The 19320-nt window shown below is 41.5% G+C and overlaps 2 protein-coding genes and 1 long non-coding RNA gene across 5 annotated transcripts in view; 1 reads left to right on the top strand and 2 right to left on the bottom strand.

The window, feature by feature from the left end:
• The window catches only part of capgb (capping protein (actin filament), gelsolin-like b), a 12736-nt gene extending 2665 nt beyond the window's left edge, over positions 1–10071 (bottom strand). The window contains exons 1-5 of one of the 3 annotated variants that reach the window (XM_034901110.1): positions 9867–10071; positions 5379–5572; positions 1672–1826; positions 716–874; positions 201–350 (exon numbers count right to left, since the gene is read on the bottom strand). In XM_034901110.1, the coding sequence (XP_034757001.1) occupies positions 201–350; positions 716–874; positions 1672–1826; positions 5379–5571 (657 nt within the window). In that variant the 5' untranslated portion in view covers position 5572; positions 9867–10071. Of the gene's footprint in view, positions 1–200; positions 351–715; positions 875–1671; positions 1827–5378; positions 5573–7681; positions 7891–9447; positions 9467–9866 lie in introns of those variants that run through there. The other 2 variants (XM_034901111.1, XM_034901109.1) reach the window with 2 other exon arrangements.
• Positions 1–17491, top strand: part of LOC117962069 — a 20853-nt gene extending 3362 nt beyond the window's left edge. Inside the window, exons 2-3 of the long non-coding RNA XR_004660564.1 lie at positions 3825–3831; positions 17477–17491. This is a non-coding gene — a long non-coding RNA (uncharacterized LOC117962069). The remainder of the gene's footprint in view (positions 1–3824; positions 3832–17476) is intronic.
• Positions 17492–19115: 1624 nt separating this feature from the next.
• polr2a (polymerase (RNA) II (DNA directed) polypeptide A) overlaps positions 19116–19320 on the bottom strand; it is a 10641-nt gene continuing 10436 nt past the window's right edge. Inside the window, exon 28 of the mRNA XM_034857383.1 lies at positions 19116–19305. Within this exon, the coding sequence (XP_034713274.1) occupies positions 19116–19305 (190 nt within the window). The remainder of the gene's footprint in view (positions 19306–19320) is intronic.

The following is a 19320-nucleotide window of genomic DNA, read 5'->3' on the forward strand; positions in this document are numbered from 1 at the left end:
ACTAAGGTCTATATAAAAGAGACTTCAGATGCAGTATTAGGACCACTAAGGTCTATATAAAAGAGACTTCAGATACAGAATTAGGGGACTACCAAGGTCTGTATAAAAGCATCCAAAGAGCACCATGCCATGGAACCTTTAAAACGATTGGGCCTCTAAGTAGAATTATTTTTAATTACATAGTAAAAGTGTGCATTTACCTTGAGCATCTCCTCCGGTTCCTCCCCTTCATTGCTGTCCACAATTCGGGCTTTACCGTGTCTCTCTGTGTCACGAATGAGCGAGGCGATCTCGCGCACCTTCTGCTTCTCAAAGATGTTAGCCTGCGACCCGATCCACGACACAATGGTCTGCAGGGCAACGAAACAACACGAGGTCACACCATAATCATGTCAATCTCATGCTATCAACAGTGTATGATTCACAACAAGGGTGCCCAGATAGCTCAGTTGGTAGAGTGGGTGCCCATATGTAGAGGATTCCTCGACACAGCGGGTCTGGGTTTGACTCCAACCTGCGGCCCTTTGCTGCATGTCAATCCCCTTCTCTCTCCCCATTCATTTCTTAAGCTGTCTTGTCATTTAAGGCCTAAAATTGCCCAAAAATGATTTTAAAAATAGATTCATAACCATTTTTTTATTCAGGATTGCAACAGTATTCCAAGTACTTAAGTTTACTGCATTATGGCAGCTGGATCCACAGTTTGAGTCCTCACCTCTCCCAGGTCTAGGATGAAGCAGTCTCCTTTGTTGAAGCTGCTCCAGGACAGCTCCACCTCCTTGGCACGGATATTGCGTTTCCCTTTTATCTGGTACAACCTCTGCACTGCCGCGGAACCCTGAGGCCTCCTAAAGCCCGACTCCACACCACCCACCTATGAGAGACATTCATGCTTTCAAATCAGGGTTTGTTTTAACAACTTGGTGCACGTATTCGAGTGGCATGGATGAACTTTGGCCAAGATATCTAGGCTGCTGTAAAGTGATAGAAGGGAATCACCCAGCAATAAAAAGATTGTTTATAAAATGAGAGCTATGTCTAAAGAGAATGTTGTATTTTGTTTCTCATTTATGATTGAACATGTACTGTGCAAGTTTAATTGACATTGCAAGTAAAGTATATATATGTAAAATGTCTTGCATGTGTAATATAATAGGTATACATCCAATGAATCAAATTCCAATTAATTGCCATAGTCCACAGACAAGCCTACGATTAAATTAAACATATGAAAAGTTTCATTTCTAATAATATCTTTTAATGCATTATCCAATTTACTTTTTACAATGGTGTTTATGTGTCTTTTTAAATGTGCCTTGTGATTATTTTCTATCTTGTCTTAATGGCCTTTTAGGTCTTACAAAAACATAAACTACATATATAACAAAAAAAAAAGAATATTATGCTGGTTTTAACGAGCATATCTTTTAAGGAAAATCCTATTTTACTTCTAAGTGTTACCAAATTATATAATTCTTTCCAGGATCATGTCTTGAAAATAATTAAGAAGTTACTTATCCATGAAATTAAGCATTTCATTAACTGTGCAGCTGATGTTAAACAAATTAGGTTTTTTGCTTGACAGTGGAGATATTTTTCCTATGAATTTCTCTTGTTTACTTGGCATTTCAAACATCTGAACATCCACAATCCGGTCTGTCCCTTCCTCACCTTGTAGCTGACTCCTCTGGGGAAGAGTGCCATGAACTCCGGGGACTCGTAGCCCTGGACCTGTCTATGCTGAATGGGGTCACCGCTCAGAAAGTTGTCCAGCTGCGTGGCCAGCATGGCACACGCCACCTGCTCGTCCCTAGACGACTTCTCACCTACAACAGAGGAGGGATTGGTAAGAAAGGAAAGAACTACAATTGGGCTGTTAAGCTTTCATTCATTTTTGTTCATTGTTTCCGATTTATTCTTTTCTATAAACCTTTTGGATTGGGGGTTTGAGGGAGGTAATCTGACACCTGTTACACACTCCCTCTTTGACGAATGTAACAGGTCAAATCAAGTTTTTTTCTCCTACTCTGATTCCTGATGAAGACTTACAAAAGATCAAAACCATGTACTTGTTCATTTAAACATGACTAAAAGCTGCACAACAAAATGATGGAGACCGTGTGATGCATTCTTGATGCAAATCTCCGGAAAAGTGCTGGAAAATAAGGGTATTTGGATTTTGAGTTGGGATTGTTTTGTCAAACAAAACCACCATAAAGATTTAAGTACAAGGCAAAAACTATGCAATTAGAAAGGAAAGAAAATAGAAATGCAGTATAAGTGAAAGAACACATAAGAAAAGAATTAGGAAATCAGGCAAGAAAGGTGCCACAATATGAGGAACAAAGTCCCTGGCAGAGGTGATGTGTCAAAGAGACAAAGATGATGAGCAAACTGTGAGTCGGTCAGCAGACACACAAAGACAATACAGGTTATTAATCGTAAACAGGAGTGTGTGGGGGGGAGGCTTCAGAGAGAAGCATGTTGAGCACAAGGAGCCCTCTCCAAGCTGTGACAATCAGCTTAGTGTTACCCAAGCACCGGATACATGCTGGAAACAACAGCCACATTTGAGTACTGTAACGGTCCTCCTGCATTTTTAATAGGCTACTGCTAAAAAACCATCCCAGTTTCTCTCTCTCTCTCTCTCTCATCATCCCTCCATCCCTCTCCATGCAGCCTCTCCTCACACAATGATGCAGCAGGTCAACGTTGTGTCTACTGTCATTCACCACTAGTGGGAGGGTTATTAGCCTTTTTAACTGCAGCACAGGGCCCGGTGTGTAGGAAGCACTGGACAGGAAACTCTCTTTAAGTCAGGACAACATGTTTGGATGTCTCTCCTTGCTTTCTACAGAGAGAGTGTCCTGCTCCAATGAGCCGCAGAATTCTCACACTAATGTGACCATTTTCAGGAAACGGGTTACAGTATATGTAACATCATGTTGCAACCCATGTTGAAGTGTACACGTCCTTTAACCAGTGTTGCCCTTGGATAGAGTTTCTATCATTTTCTATGAGTTTTGTTTGTTTTGCCCTAACCAAATCAATAGAAAGTGATATATCCAGCCTGATATTCAAAGATATAGCTACTCTGGATGGTATTGCCCCGGCCTCCAGCATTACTGTCAGAAATCTAGGAGTTATTTTTGATCAGGACATATCCTTTAACGCCCACTTAAAACAAGCCTCAAAAACATTCCAAACATTGCCAAAATTAGGAAGCTCCTGTCTCAAAACAATGCTGAAAAACTAGTCCATGCATTTGTTTCTTCTGAGCTGGACTACTGTGATTCTTTGTTATCAGGATGCTAAAATAAAACCCTCTCCAGCTGATCCAGAATGCTGCAGCGCGTGTTCTGACAAGTACTAAGAAAAGAGATCATATTTCACCTGTATTAGCTTCTCTGCATTGGCTTCCTGTGAAATCCAGAATTGAAATTAAAATCCTTCTCTTGACCTACAAAGTTCTAAAAGCACCATCATATCTTGAAGAGCTCTTAGTGCCTTATTGTCCCACTAGAGCACTACGCTCCTAGAATGCAGAGCTACTTGTGGTTCCTAGTCTCTAACCGTTACGACATTTTAGAGTAAAACTCTCCTCTTTGATAGAGCTTCTAGTTAGGGAGCCCGGCCCACCTGCTTCTTGTCATAGTCGTCAGATTAATTTACCATATAATCAATAATATAATGTAACTAGACTGGGACGCAGGGCACTACAGCCCAATCTGGATGGGGAGAGTTCTAGCCCGACCAGGCTCCTCTCTTTACCCTTAAGGGGCGGCTGTGGCTCAGTGGTAGAGCGGTTGCCTGCCAATCGGAAGGTTGGTGGTTTGATCCCCGCCCCTGCAGTCATTGTCGAAGTGTCCTTGGGCAAGATGCTGATACCCGAGTTGCCCCCGGTGCTGCGCATCGGAGTGTGAATGTGTGTGAATGTTTATCTGATGAGCAGGTGGCACCTTGTACGGCAGCCCCGGCCACAGTGTATGAATGTGTGTGAATGGTGAATGTTCCCTGTAGATGTAAAAGCGCTTTGAGCAGTCGTTAAGACTGGAAAAGCGCTATATAAATACAGCACATTTACATTTACATTTACCCTGTCACTCTTAATTATGCAGTTATATATATAATATATATTATTATAATATATTATAATTTATATATAAATACAGCACATTTACATTTACATTTATAGTTGTAGACTGCCGGCGGACTTCCTTGGAGACACTGAGCTCTCTCCTTTATCCTTCCAATTGTGTGCATCCATGTCCCAGAAATACTTGTTACTGACATAGCAATGGGGAGTCCTTGTGTTCTTTTCCCCCCAGCACGTTTCTTTGGACCAGGGAGGCTCCAAGATCATAGTTGCATCTGTTGCCGTGGTCCTGCTACACGTCCTGCGATGCCCTGCTACATCCTGCTACTCCCCGCGGTGCCCTGCAAAGTCCTGCAGTGCCCTGTAATGCCTTGCAGTGGCCTGCTATGCCATGAACTACTACTAACTTTTATTTCTAGGCACTGTCCCACTATCTTTTATTGTGACTATTACTGCCACTGTGCATCACCTACATTCTGACATACTTTTATGCACCGATTTACGGTGGAAAACCTTTATATAGCCTATGCGAAGAAAAAAAAAATACAGATGAGAATTCAAAATATATCAAATTTATAATGGAAAGTATGTTGTTACGTGCCATTGGGCATTTTTAAGTAGGTATATGGAAATCCTGCAGCCTTCTTAGTGTGTTTACTGCGTATACCTGCGTGTCATTGGTTGGCTATTTTTACAGCAAGTTTCTGTTGTAATTTGTTTGGCTGTGGTCTGGGTCGACAATGTCCCCCTGAATTCTGATTGGCTTGCTTTGCAAATGAGGAAACAGTCTGAGCTCACAGAGGTATACTAAGCACAACACCAGATCTATTTGAATAATTGAAAGTATTGTTACTATAGGCTACAATTTATAGGTCTGGAAATGGTCTAATTTAATCTTTGTCTATTAGTCCTATTATGTCTGCTTTGTTGATTTAAATAATCTCTTCTCTTTATTTTACTTTAAAATATTTCATCTCCCCATTCAGCTCTTGTGTTTTTTAGTGTTTAATGCTCAAAGGAATAGTATTTGGCCTGCTTTTTCTTTGATAAATAAATGAAGCAGACTTGATTAAATAGTCGTCTGACATTACTGATGGATATTCTCTTGAAAGGAGATGCCGTCATTATAAACGTGCCACCTACTCAGACTCACAGGAAGTGTACAAAGAGCTTTAGTCTTGAGTCAGATTGCATAGTTGCATGCTACATAGCCCTATTGTGGGTGCACTTTTTTTCTTCAATGGCATAAACACATTATTTAAAACTGATGTCTCTCTCTCACCTATCCACATGTGGAGGTCGGCTCCCGACTGACCACGATTCTCTAGCACCAGATAGGAGTCCCCGTTATAAAAGGCTCCCACCTCGGAGGGATCCAGCAGCACCGCCTTCATCTTCTCCACCCTCCATACTCGGAGGCCCGGCTCACGGATCTCTGGACCAAACTGACCTGGTGCTGGCTGGAAGTGGAGCATACTGCAAGGAGAGTATGGGATGAATTAAACAGTCAGACATAGAACTTTTTCGTAAGTAGTGGGAAACAATCACCACAAACTGACAAGTGCTTTTTTTTGCAATGGATAACAGTCCTGGCGCTCTGACTCATGCTCAGTTTACAAAATCCCTTCCCACAGAAGGGGAAGAAGCTGGCTGAAACATGAAGAGTTGTGTCACTGTGTGGAAAATGACATTTTCACAGAGCTCGACTCTTCTCCACACTTACTGAAATGTCAAGTCAAATTTGGCTGCAAGAGCAGAGCTCAAAGCACAAGACTGAGTGGAGGGAGTGGTAAGCGTGATGAACACTATACCACAAAATGAGGGTTTGTGTTGCTGCTTAACAACCACTTTAATGAAACACAAGACCAAGCAGGCCCCACTAACACAACAACTGTAGCAATACAAAAGCAGGTGTGGCTAGAATATGTCATGGGTGAGAATGAGCCATGGGTTTCGTTGGGTCACGTAATGTGCACATCTCCCTGTCTTAGTTTTTTCCCCACCATGTCACAAAGTAAAAACAAAAATATATTTACTAAGTGTCAGCCAGACATACCTGTCTCTTCCTGTCTCTTCTTGCCTTGCTATATTTTGCACAACAAAAAGAGTGAGGTTTGTAGAGAGACGAGACCGCTACCTTTCATTTCCTTTTTTTCCTTTCCCGCTGTCACACAATAATGTTGTGTGGCAACAGATGCCAAAACTGAGATATATTCACCCTTTGGCCCCTTTATAAAAATGTATTTTGAACCTAGATGTATTGCATTAGAGTAATAAAAGGCAATTGGGTCTGCAAATTACATTTGTTTTTATAATTCATTCATCTCAAGATTATATTTGTTATTTAAAGGCTTAATGATTTAGTTAACAACATTTGAGAAAATAATGAAAAATACACACATTATATACTGAATAGAAAATTCTAACTTAAGTTCCACTTACTAGCTGTTCCCAGAGCTTTTAACTTTCATCTCATGGTCTTCCTTAGCAGACGGCGCTCTTGAGTTATGTAATAAACTAAAGAACGCCCAGTTGTCAAATAACTTGTGTCACATGACTAATGATTAACTGAGCTATACTCACTGTGGAAGACCATAGGCTTCTTATATCAATAATTAACTTTTAATCATAAACATACTGTATGCTTGGCTTATTTGCTAGGTAACTTAGGCCACTTGATTAACTAAGCTATTCAAATCTAATCTGTGGCCCTTATTTTCGACCAACCAATTAAGTGATTTGATGATTTAGGAAAAATACTTTCCTTGTGCAGTTTACTGGTTCATATCATCACAAGGCTTTTCCTCGATGATCACACAATTGAAACCTTATCAAACCCATGCTGCAGCTGAATCAAGTAGTTTCTGCTGAGGCTCCTCTCTTCTGATTAGAACAGCCGGGCAGCTTGAGGGGGGGGCGGGGTTGTTACATTTTCAAACTAATCTCTGGCAGCATTACACGTCAACATAAATATCAGTGGTAAAATAAACAATAATATACGGCTGGGGCATTTACTGCATTTTTTTTCTAAGAAACTATTAGATAATTCACCAATTTATGTTATAATTGGCTGCTAGATTGGCTCCAGGAAGCATCATAACGGATAAAGGAGGACTGGACAACATGCGTGGTGATTATAGTTGGCTGAGATCATAAACGTAAGAGACTGCCACCACCTCTATTATCTGTCAGTCATTAGGCAGCAAAACCGTCAGCATTGTGGTCAGTCGAACAGAATGTCAGCAGGATTTAAATCCTCTTTCTGTTTAGGGTGTTTTTTTAAGTTTGAAAGATTGTTTTAGGACTCTCCTCTCCTGTGCTCTAATATCAGCTAATACTTTTACAACTCATTTTACCAAACTGTGATCAATTAATGACTAAAACATGCCAGATAGAGAGGGTGACAATACAGCAGAGTGAATATTTGTACACATAAAATAGTAGCGTAGAGGAGGTAAGGGAGCGAGGACAGAGAGAAAGGGCCTGAAGCAGCACATGCAGGGGCCCTGAGTTAGGGTTACAGTGCTTGGACAGCCGCTCCAAGAGTAAGTAAGGTGGTAGAGAAAAAGGCCCGATCCACTTAACTGTAGGATCTCCTCTGGTACCTCCGGCATGCTGTCTGACTCTGGCTCCATTCTGCGTGTCCACTGGAGTGTGTGTGACGTGTGTGTGGTTGTAAAGGATCGAGAGGTCTGTCGAGGACCAGTGTTTGCGCTCACCTGGCCTGGTTAGCTTATATGCAGGAGGTAACTTGAGCCTGTGTGATGAAAGCCTACCTGCGGCCTGTGTATAGGATGCCCTGTGTGTGTGTGTGTGTGTGTGTGGGGGGGGGGGGGGGGGGGGGGGGGGGGGGTAGAGTCGGGTTCCTGGTTCCTGGCTAAAGCTAAACACCAAGTGGATAATTACTGGGAGAGCACGCTGCTGGCTCTTCCATCTTTCCACTCTTTCCTTCTCTTCTGACTCCAGCGCTTCCTTTACCCTATCTACCCTCATTCTACAGGAAGGGACACAAACACACCACCAGAGTTGGTGGAAGTGGTCACTCGTTGCTAATTTTAGGCCCCCAACATGCTCTCAAAGGACTCCCTTCTTCTTGTATCATTCCCATGCCACCATCATTCCTCTTTCTTTTATGAAGAAGTATTAGCAAGAACTAATACCAACCTGTAGGCCTCCCCATTCAAGATGGAGAACTCCTGTTTACTTTCTGCACAGGCAGACTCAGGTTGAGTTATTCTATAGCGTGTATCAGCATGACATTCTCCAGGCTAAATCATTAGTAAAAATGATTTTTTTTTAATTGCAAATACTGGTTAAATTAAATTTGGGACAATTAAAAGTCCCAATAAATTATAAAAAACATAAGGTGACAACTCCCAAGGTGCCTGCATCCCAATAAAAATAAGCATACAATCACAGAGCTAAAGATTATGCTGTTAAGAAAACTGATCACACAACACAATCTGCAGCGTAAAGTAATTAGTAGTCACATTCTGGGTCAATCTTGCAAGAATTACGCAACTATGACGCCATATTTTGTTCTCGTTTTTAGTTTGCTACAGCTACGATATCTTTGACTACTTTCTTCTCCTTAAAACCGCAATTGCACACCTCAAATAATAACACTGATAAGTGATGACAATTCACAAATCCACAAGAGCTCAGAACACATGGGACCAGAGCTTGAGAAAGACCTACTCCATTTATTCTTTTAATACGGTTATGAAGAAGGGACTCTTCTCTCCATGTTGTTGCCGCTAACCATCTATTGTAATTTTATTAAGTGAATTTGCAGGAATTATTTTGTTTCCTCTGTCCAGACAGACCATCTCAACGATAGTTATTTAGTCATTAACATTGGAGAAACCAAAAAAGAAAATAAGTAAGGAATGCATTTCAAAAGTAAGTCCTGATAAAGTTACCACCGGAGGTGTTAAAAGATAGAAGCTTGACCTTTTGGCCCGGGCTACTGGAGTGGTCAGTGGTGTCTGGTTAGGTAGCGGAGACATGGAGATCAGAGGGGTTCAGGTGGAAACACAAGGTCACAGCTACAGGGGTGACTGACTCAATCAGTCATTCATGCGTTGATAACTAGACAGAAATATGAGAGCAGGCAGGCGGACAAAGCAGCAGGCGTTGAAAGACCTGAGAGCAATCTGTCAATTGATGAGTGGGAGTGTATACAGTGTGTGTGTTTGCATCTGTCTAGGTGTGTACGTTTATGAGACTGAAAACCCAGACAGGGTGATCCAGATGGGGAGAAACTGAAAGGACTAAAGAAGAAAGAAGAAGGAGACAAGAAATAGTATTTAATATGAATGTTACATTACTCTAATCAAGCTTACTTTTACTTTTTTCAACTTAGTCCCACGTTCTGAGGCTGTTACGGACACTTTGACACCCCAACCATTGCTGCAAAGAAGACCAGGATGATGTGAAGGAAGTGAGACCGGTACACTGGGGGGTTCCCCCCATTGATAACAGAAAATGTGGAGCAGATAATAGGCCAATAGTTTGAATGAAAAGATAGATTTCTGAGAGACTTGAGTCTTGCTGAAGTTAAATAAAATTTTCATTGTCTTGTTTTGAGATTCCTCAGCGGATTTCTGGAGAAGGAATGTGATGAGCAAACGGGAAAAGAAAAAAGTTTTTTGGAGGAAACGCAAAGAAAAGAAAAAGCTTCAGGGTTAGAGGCAATGGAAAATAACTAAAAAGACAAAAAGAGTAGAGCAGATTGTACTGCAAAAATAAAGTTCAGGTTTAAACATACCTTAAAGAGGGAGTTGGCAGCGGAACACAACACGTCTGAGCAGAGAGTGGAGAGGAAATGCAGTCATGCAAGAAGTAACTCGCAAATTATTTCTCTCACGCACAAGATATTTCCTGCCTGTCTCTGGCAGTCTTAGCCCAGCCCACTGACTTCAGCACAAAAAAAGCAAAAAGTGCGGAAACTTGATTGAATCAGGATGTAAAGTGGAGGGGGAAATACAAACTAGCCACAGAACAAGTTCATTGTCCAGCTGATGAAAAAGCTCATTTTCAATCTGATTATTACTTAAACTTTATTATACCTTCTTTACGAAATACAAACATGTTGTACCAAAACACAAAATCCCCAAAACATGTAAATATCTAACATCCCAACCTCAGCTTTTTAATACCACTAACTGGCGTATTATTGAATTACGAATTTCTTTCTAGTCTCCTTGTACATAATGTTTATCACAGGTTTTTAAAAATATCACTTTTTATAAACTCTCCTAACAACTAATGACTCAATATCACGTTGTCCACAGTTTGTAACCACAGCAACCGATCCAAACACACCTAGAAGTCATACATGGATTCCCACAGCCAAACACGCCCATGTGTGTAGGAAGCATAGGGCAGCCTCAGATTATATGAGAGTGAAACCTGTGATTCATCATTTCCACAGGTGAAGATTACTATCCTCAAGGATTCAGACCACTGTCAACAAGCTGAAGGAGCTGATCGGATTACATTTCACTGGAATTGTGCCTTTTACATCTTCATGTGAAAAGTAATGGGTTACACTTTAGCCTACATAAGAGTGACATGACACTGTCATGAACGTGTCATAAACATTATAAACATATTATTGTCATAAACATTGATGACATAACACTACTTTTAGTAAGTGTCATTCGGTTTTGTCATGACGAGTTAGGGAAGGGGTTAGGGTTCATGTGTCATGACTCAGTCATGTGTTCATGACAATGTCGTGTCACTCTTAAGTAGAAAACTTTGTGTAAGTACCACTCAACCGACTGGATTTCATTGGATAATCAGAGTAACAGTTTTACAAAAAAATAAATGAATGCTTGTCAGAAAAAATGACTAGGGTCACTTAAATATTTTTTAGGTAATCTGCACCTGGCCGACCAGATTACTAACGTGGAGAAAAAACATCCTGACTCCCTGCTCATTGTTCTTGGGGACTTCAACAGAGCAAACCTCAGCCACAAACTCCCAAAGTATAGACAGCATATTAAGTGTCCCACCAGGGCCACCAATATACTGGACCACTGCTATACTACATTAAAGGACTCCTATCGCTCTGCCCCACATGCAGCCTTGGGACTCTCTGATCACTGTCTGGTTCATCTTGTTCCGACATACAGGCAGAAACTAAAATCTGTTAAACCTCTTGTAAAGAGGGTGAAAAGCTGGACCTACGAGTCAAAGCTGGATTTACAGGCCTGCTTTAACTGTAGGCTACTGATTGGAGTGTTTTTGAGGCTGCAGCCACTGATCTGGACCAACTAACCGACACTGTGACCTCTTACATCAGCTTTTGTGATGACATGTGTGTGCCGACAAAAACCTTCTGCACATACAACAACCAAAAACCCAGGTTTACAGCAAGACTCAGGCAGCTCCGTCAGTCAAAAGAGGAGGCCTTCAGAGGTGGGGACAGAGTCCTGTATAACCAGGCCAGGAACACACTGACCAAAGAGATCAAAGCAGCTAAGAGGAGCTATGCTAAAAAGCTGGAAAACAGCTTTTCAAACAACAATCCTCGGTCAGCGTGGAGAGGCCTGCAGACACTCACTAACTACAGGAGACCATCCAACAACACTGCTGGTTCTCAACGACTGGCTGACGAGCTGTACAGCTTCTACTGTAGGTCAGAAAAGACCACAGTCACACCCCTCCCCCACACCAACTGACCAACTCGCACTTGTTCCAGTCACCTCCCCCCATCTGTACACTGTCACCTACCCCCCTCTGACCCCTCACCTGCACTCACGATCTGTGAATTGGATGTGCGCCAGGTCTTCCAGAGGCAGAAGACCATAAAGGCTCCTGGCCCAGACGGTGTGTCACCATCCTGCCTGAAAATCTGTGCAGACCAGCTGGCCCCCATCTTCACTCAGATCTTCAACAGATCTCTGGAGCTATCTGAAGTTCCCTTCTGCTTCAAACGCTTAACAATCATCCCAGTCCCAAAAAAACTGACTAAATAGGCGACTAAATGACTACAGGCCTGTCACCCTGACATCTGTAGTCATGAAGTCCTTTGAAAGACTGGTGTTGGCCCACCTGAAGGACATCACAGTCCTCATGCTAGACGCCCTGCAGTTTGCCTACAGGGCTAAAAGGTCGGTGGATGATGCAGTCAACTTGGGACTGCATTACATCCTGCAACACTTCGACTCCCCAGGGGCTTATGCAAGGATCCTGTTTGTGGACATCAGCTGGGCGTTCAACACCATCATCCCGGACATCCTCAGCAACAAACTCTCGCAGCTCACTTTGCCAGCCTCCACTTGTCAGTGGGTCGCAAACTTTATGACTGACAGGAGGAAGCAGGTGAGACTGGGGAACATCACATCCAGCACACAAACTATTAGCACTGGCGCCTCCCAGGGGTGTGTGCTCTCCCCACTGCTTTTCTCCCTCTACACCAATGACTGCACCTCAGGAGACCCATCTGTTAAACTCCTGAAGTTTGCTGACGACACAACCGTCCTTGGCCTCATCCGGGACGGTGATGAGTCGGCCAACAAACGGGAGGTGGATCAGCTGGCTCTCTGGTGCAGTCAGAACAACCTTGAGCTCAAGACTGTGGAGATGATCGTGGACTTCAGGAAGAGACCCCCCACTCTTCCCCCCATCACCATACTCAACAGCCCTGTGTCTGCTGTGGAATCCTTCAGGTTTCTGGGATCCAGTATATCCCAGGACCTGAAGTGGGAGCCCAACTCAGACACCATCATCAAAAAGGCCCAGCAGAGGATGTACTTCCTGCGCCAGCTCAGAAAGCTCAACCGGCCTAAGGAGCTGCTGATCCACTTCTACTCAGCCATCATCCAGTCTGTCCTCTGCACGTCCATCACTGTCTGTTTTGGATCTGCCACCAAAAAGGACCGGAGCAGACTACAACGGACAGTTAGGAGTGCAGAAAAGATCATCGGTGCCAACCTGCCCTTCGTTCATGACTTATACACATCCAGAGTCAGGAAACGTGCAGGAACCATCACTGCAGACCCATCTCACCCCGGACACAACCTGTTCCAGCTTCTCCCCTCTGGTAGGCGCTACAGAGCACTGTATGCCAAAACCAACAGATTCAGCAACAGTTTCTACCCACAAGCCATCTCTCTGATGAACAGCTGACTTCTTACCGTCAGTGTCAGATTCAATTCTGGTCCATAACCCAGTAATTACTGTCTCTACAGCACCTTTTCACTGGTTCCACTTATTATTCCACTTATTTAGTATTATTCATCATTCTCATTCTCATATCTCACTCATTATCTACTATTTAATCATCATTCTCATTCTCATATCTCACTTATTATCTACTATTTATTCATCATTCTCATATCTCACTTATTATTTATTATTTACTCATCATTCCCGTTCTCACATCTCTCTTATTTGTTATTCATTCATCGTTCTCTTTTTCTATTTCATAATGTTCCCACTGTTCATATTGTAATATAATAACATAATACTATTTATCCCAGTATCCTTGCACTATGCTCCATATTTAAATAATATTATTGATCTCTTCATTGCACTCATGCCTCTATATTGTTCGGCTTAGAGTATGTATATATTGTGTGTATATATTGTGTGTATATTTTTTGTTTTGGTTGTTTTGTGTGTAAGCACAATGTGAGCTCCAAAGAAAAATTCCTCGTATGTATCCTCTTACCTGGCGAATAAAGCTGATTCTGATTCTGATTCTGATTCTGATCAATCTCCACAAAAGGTTTTAAGTAGCATACATATCATGTTATTCGAAAACAGTAAATCACTGTTTCTTTTTTAGAAGCTCTATTTAACCCTTTGTCATTACTGACTCACTTTGTGCAGCTAAACATTGTTTAAACCCACACAACCAGAGATCCAAAACTATGGGTGAGGGAAATACTAAAACATATCAGTATAAATATCCTATAGCGTTGATGAGGAGCTGAAACAAGCACATGTCACACAGTGTGAAATAAGAGAGAGTTTCTCAACAGGAGAACTGTGTGCCATACCGAAGATCCTTTTCATAAGACCTCTGGTCATACCTAGGCTACTTTGTTAGGCTCTGGGTGTAGACCTCCCTCCATCTGGTGGTCAGGGATGGAAATGCAAAGATGCTTTGCTACCTGCTGGGGAGGGGAGATGTCACAAACAATGTCTTAAAACAATATTAAGACATGAAAAATTGTAGGTAAAATGACTGATTAGACAAAGAAGCCTAACAGCCCTGTGGCCTGCAGCACACAAACCTGATTTTAATGCTTTTTACATTGGAACTATAATGTAGTTTCAGTTGAGCATAGTGAATAGGTTTGTCTCTTCATTGTGGATGTAATTCTCCTCTTGTCTCTGTTACTTGACATCCCATTTCATGACAAGAATCCATGCTAATCCCCTTTAGGGTTCAATAGCCAGCGTAACGCAAGTAATATAACGCATTACTAATTACTTTTCGGTAATATATTACTCGCAACAATCTCAGTAACGCGAGTTACAACGAATTTAACGCAACGTTTAGTTGTGTTTTCTTTTTTAAGAATTCGCCAACAACTCAAAACATTTCTTCACAGGTAAAAAGAAAAGCCGTGAGTGTGATTTCCTGCTACTGTATTCGTTGGTTGGGGTAACTGCAGATACATTTGCGGGATGGATATTATTTTCTGGAGTTATTACGCGGCGTTGAAGCGAGCTGTCCTGTCTCTGTTCCCGTAGTTAGAACCAGAACCAGACAGGTACGGACGACAGGTGACGGTACGTCAGCGCGGACAGATCCGAGCCTTCCTTTGCTGTCTATGGTCCGAGCCACAGACAGATATCAACAGGTCGGGACTTATTGTTTAGGGCTTGCTACATTTAATATGGTTGCATTGTATCAGCCGTGGAGAGTTACTATCCATGTAATGGAATGACTATTTACTCAACATGTTGCAGTTTTACTAACAAGAAAGTGAGCAGACGGACATGTTTTGCTTCTAGCGTCTCATTCTCACCTCAGTAAGCTAGCAAGAGTACCACGGTCCGTACAACAACAACTTCCGTGTTCGCTACTTCAACATAAAAGCACTTCCTGTGATGTTTACGGTAAAACTAAATAAGTGTTAAACAAATAAAGTTGTTTACATTTTCACATATCAGCTGTAAATCAAGTAGGCCTACTGTAAATAATGAGATGTATTCACACTATTATTGACGATTTCCTTTAGGCTGATTTAAACAAAACAACATGAATTTCCTATTCAAGTGCTTTAAACAAACTGTAGCCTTTACTTACTTGGTAAGGTTCTTTAATTTTGGATTTTCATTCTTCTACTTGCCTATTGTATGTTTTGCTTATCTTTTTTTTAATAGATGTAGTTACTTTGCTTATTCATATTAATTATACAATGTATTTTGAAAGTGCCCCTATTATGAAAAAAAAATAATTTCTGGGATTTGAGTGAGATCCGGTTTCTGAACGTCCTCTGCCTTCAGTTTAAGGGTGAGCTGTTCAAAATCTGAACGGCTTTCTACGTCACTAGCTGAGACGAGGTGGCCAACCGTAGCGTGCTAGCTCGTTCTCAATGGCAAAACACTGCCACAACAGACACTAGTTGACCATAATCTCCAAAAGAACTACTTCCTGTCCCTGTTCTGCAGGTATTCCACTAGTGGCCCTCGTCTAGAAGAAGTCTCCCAGCTAATCCTGCCTTGGACTGACCAAAGTTGGAGAAAGAGTTACAAAGCTGATGGGATCTTACCTAGATACTGTGCATGTGGGATTCCCAACAAAGATAGTATAGAAATGAGATGTCTCACTCTGGAGCTAAACCAGGGACCTAAACACACAGGGTGAAAACAGGATCCACAGCAGTGTGCAGTACAACAAAAATGTGGTGTTTTTTGAAAATGAAACCATGTAAACCTATTCTGGTACAACCTCAAAATACAATTGTGACCCTGAAAATAAGCACAATATGGGTGCTTGAATAATTTCTGTTAACATGCACAAAAAAGGAGTATTAATACCCTTCAATTAATAAAACTAACAATACAAAAATGCAAATGAGTAAAATTCTCACAAGTGACAAGTATTGTTTGCAAAATTGACTTTAAACCAACAGTAAAACAAGGAGCAATTATATTTGAATAATTATAATTATATTAGGCTGTAGTACACATATTATTCAGGATTCATTGCTGTTTAAGCAATATTTTTATGTGGCTATTGTGGTGCTTATTCCATCTATTTTCTACTTTAACTTAAATTTATGATGCATAACACAATGCACTTGTTTGGACAAGTGTTTTATATGAAATCTTAAATAAGTGTTGCAGTAGTAGTGGCATCAAAGGTTAATACTCCCGTACAAGTGGCTCAATTTTGTTCTGAAGTACAGCACTTGAGTAAATACTTTGCCTCAATTGCACAAAAAAACAGGAGTATACAGGTATTCATCTCCATATCTACTAAATGTTGCCTTTTCTTTTCCCCAAATGCTGTAAAATGTAGCATTTGTTGTTGCACAAAACTGACATTACCATCTTCACTGCTGTAGTACATAAAAAGACAGACATGTAGTAAAATTTTTATTCATTTTTTTCCAAGTCAAAAAACAAACAGAACAAAGATACAGATAATGAGATAATGAACAGATTTTTTTATACAGTGGCAATTTAAAGTTAAACCTTCCTTTGCCCAGACACGTGAAGTCTTTCCTCAGTTTGAAACCCTGTCTCGCCCTCGGTTGACACTAACTGCACACACATACACACATTCATACAACCTGGGAGTCCTGATGTCCTGAATTGACTGGACAGCACACAGTTAAGACAACAGGATTAGATGCAAGCATAGTGGACAAAGAAAAAAAAAAAACACAATGTCTGGGGCTTAGGTCCACCACAGTATTTACTAAGTGCAATTACCAAACCTGCTTTATCTCAAAGGCCAGAAGATGCAGTCCTCTCAATTCAAGACCATCTTGAAGTTTCAAAAACTCATGACAAATCATTTAACATTTTCAGAACATAACCCAAAGGATTACTGGCTGTGTTTTATTTCCTCAGGACTCCCAGTCAGCCGCCCCCCCCCCCCCATGATTCCCCTCATTAGAGGTATGTACACTGGTAGAAAAAAAGGAACACTGAGTTCAGAAATGAGGATCACTTGTGGATGAAGAGGGAGGAGGGAGGAGACCCAGCTAGTCAATAAATTGAGAAACCACATCGAATGATAAAATGGAACAAGGGTAAGGAAAAACAAATGATTCCCTTATCAGGCGTACAGACGGTTCCCTAACACACTCAAACTAGGTTGAGTCATGTGAGAAAGCACCCATATTCAAAAAGAAAGTTCACACTAATGTAGTGGGTAAGGTTTTTTTTTTAACAGAGAAGCCAAAAGTGCTGTTTCTTTGGACAACCTCTGCTTAAAAGAAAATACACTGTTCCACGCCATTGTAAAGCAAAAGGCCAACAGAAGGACAAATGTTGCCCTCTAGCGTCCCAAGAAGTGAAAACCCCACACTGAGCACTCAACTTGTTTTGCCCCTTTACCTTTAACAGTCACAACCTGGTGGCAAGCAACATGTTAGGGAAAAGAGCAGTTGCCGTCATGGCAAAAAAAAAAATTGTGGAGAACGGGGACGAAAATAAAAAGCTCTCCCCTCCATCGCCTTCCCCTTCATCCACAGTAAATGAACATGAGCCTCTTGCAAACTGGTTTACAAAGTCAAAGCAAACAAGAAAAACAAAAACAAAACAAAAAACTAAATCTTAATTTTCCTCTATTCATATTCACACAGAATAGTTAACTCTCTTAAATAAGTTGAATAGTCCAAATAAACCTGTGTACACGTCAGCTATCAGAAAATGGAACAAAGATTAGCAAGAAGTGGGAGGGATTTGAAACAATTTAAACCTAAAGCTTGATTAAAATGTATTAACATGTGCTACTCATGCAAACAATGACAAAAGCAGCAACGCCATACTATCGGTCCCTCAGCCACGCGTCTCATTTCCTCCTAGAATCAAAACTTAGAATAATCATTCTATTTTTTTTTTCTTCATAGAAATCTTAATTCCCGTTGTCAAGGGAAGAATATTATCTGGAAAAGTTTTTTTTTTTTGCTTTAGATGCACAAGTCTCCAAAATGGTAGAGGAAAAGAGGATGCTGGTGGGTGTTTTCATGACATCTTTCAGGTTTTGTCTTTGAGGTGTGAAGGAGGAAGAGGGGAGGGCGATGGGTACATACACCTATGTAGTTAATGATGTTCAAGAGTGAAACTTCTTTTCCGTGCAAGCCAGTATCTCTCTCCTATCATGCATGTATTTCTGATGACCATCCAACCTTCTCCTTTGGATGTTCTGACTCAATCATTTTACAATACATCAAAAAACTTAAGCTCCATCTGTAGATCCACAAGATGCCTGCTAAAATGGCAGTAACTGTACTTTTACAAAAGCAGAAAAAGATCTCAGATGCACATTGGAATATGCAGTAAACAAAGTCTAAATCTTACTTCCTTGATTTTCTTTAGAGCTTATGCTTTAATGATAAATACAATCCACTCTTCAAAAGGCTTTTGGCAATATGTATGCTTTCCACAACTATACACCCAACATTTGGAGAATGAGAGAGAGACTGGATGCAGTACACTATAAAGTTAAAAGAGGACATTTTCTCCCTGTTATGTGTTCCCCACATCTTCCTCTCCTTTTCATTCCCTGCTGGATTTTAAAGTGGGAAAATTATAAAAACTATTTGAAAAGGCAGCCATTTTTTTCCTTTCAGGCAGAGCAGTCAGGTCTTTCACATAGTAGTTTTAACAATTTCTGGTATTAGGTGGGGGAGGAGGGGTCTCAGATGGTCAAGACTGGACCTCAACAGACGTCCCAATGAAAGACAATAACAATTGGGACCCCTGTAGCTAGAAGTACTGCCAGCTCCAGCTGGTTAAAGGCGCTGTCCTTAAGGTGTCCACCCGCGAGGTGACGGGGTTTCTTCAGCAGCCTCCCCTTCTCTTTTGTGGCTCATCAATTGTTCTCCTCGTCGCTGTCTTCGGGGCTGATGGCCGGGCTGTAGGTGGGTGAGGTGGGGCTGTATCCAGGGGAGGTGGGGCTGTACGTGGAGCCTTTAGGACTAGTTGGGGAGTACGTAGGAGACGTGGGTGAGTACTTGGGTGAAGTTGGCGAGTAAGTAGGGGAGGTGGGGGAGTATTTGGGGCTGGTGGGGGTGTAA

The sequence above is a fragment of the Etheostoma cragini genome, chromosome 19, assembly GCF_013103735.1.
Source record: "Etheostoma cragini isolate CJK2018 chromosome 19, CSU_Ecrag_1.0, whole genome shotgun sequence".
In the NCBI taxonomy this organism is placed as follows: domain Eukaryota; kingdom Metazoa; phylum Chordata; class Actinopteri; order Perciformes; family Percidae; genus Etheostoma; species Etheostoma cragini.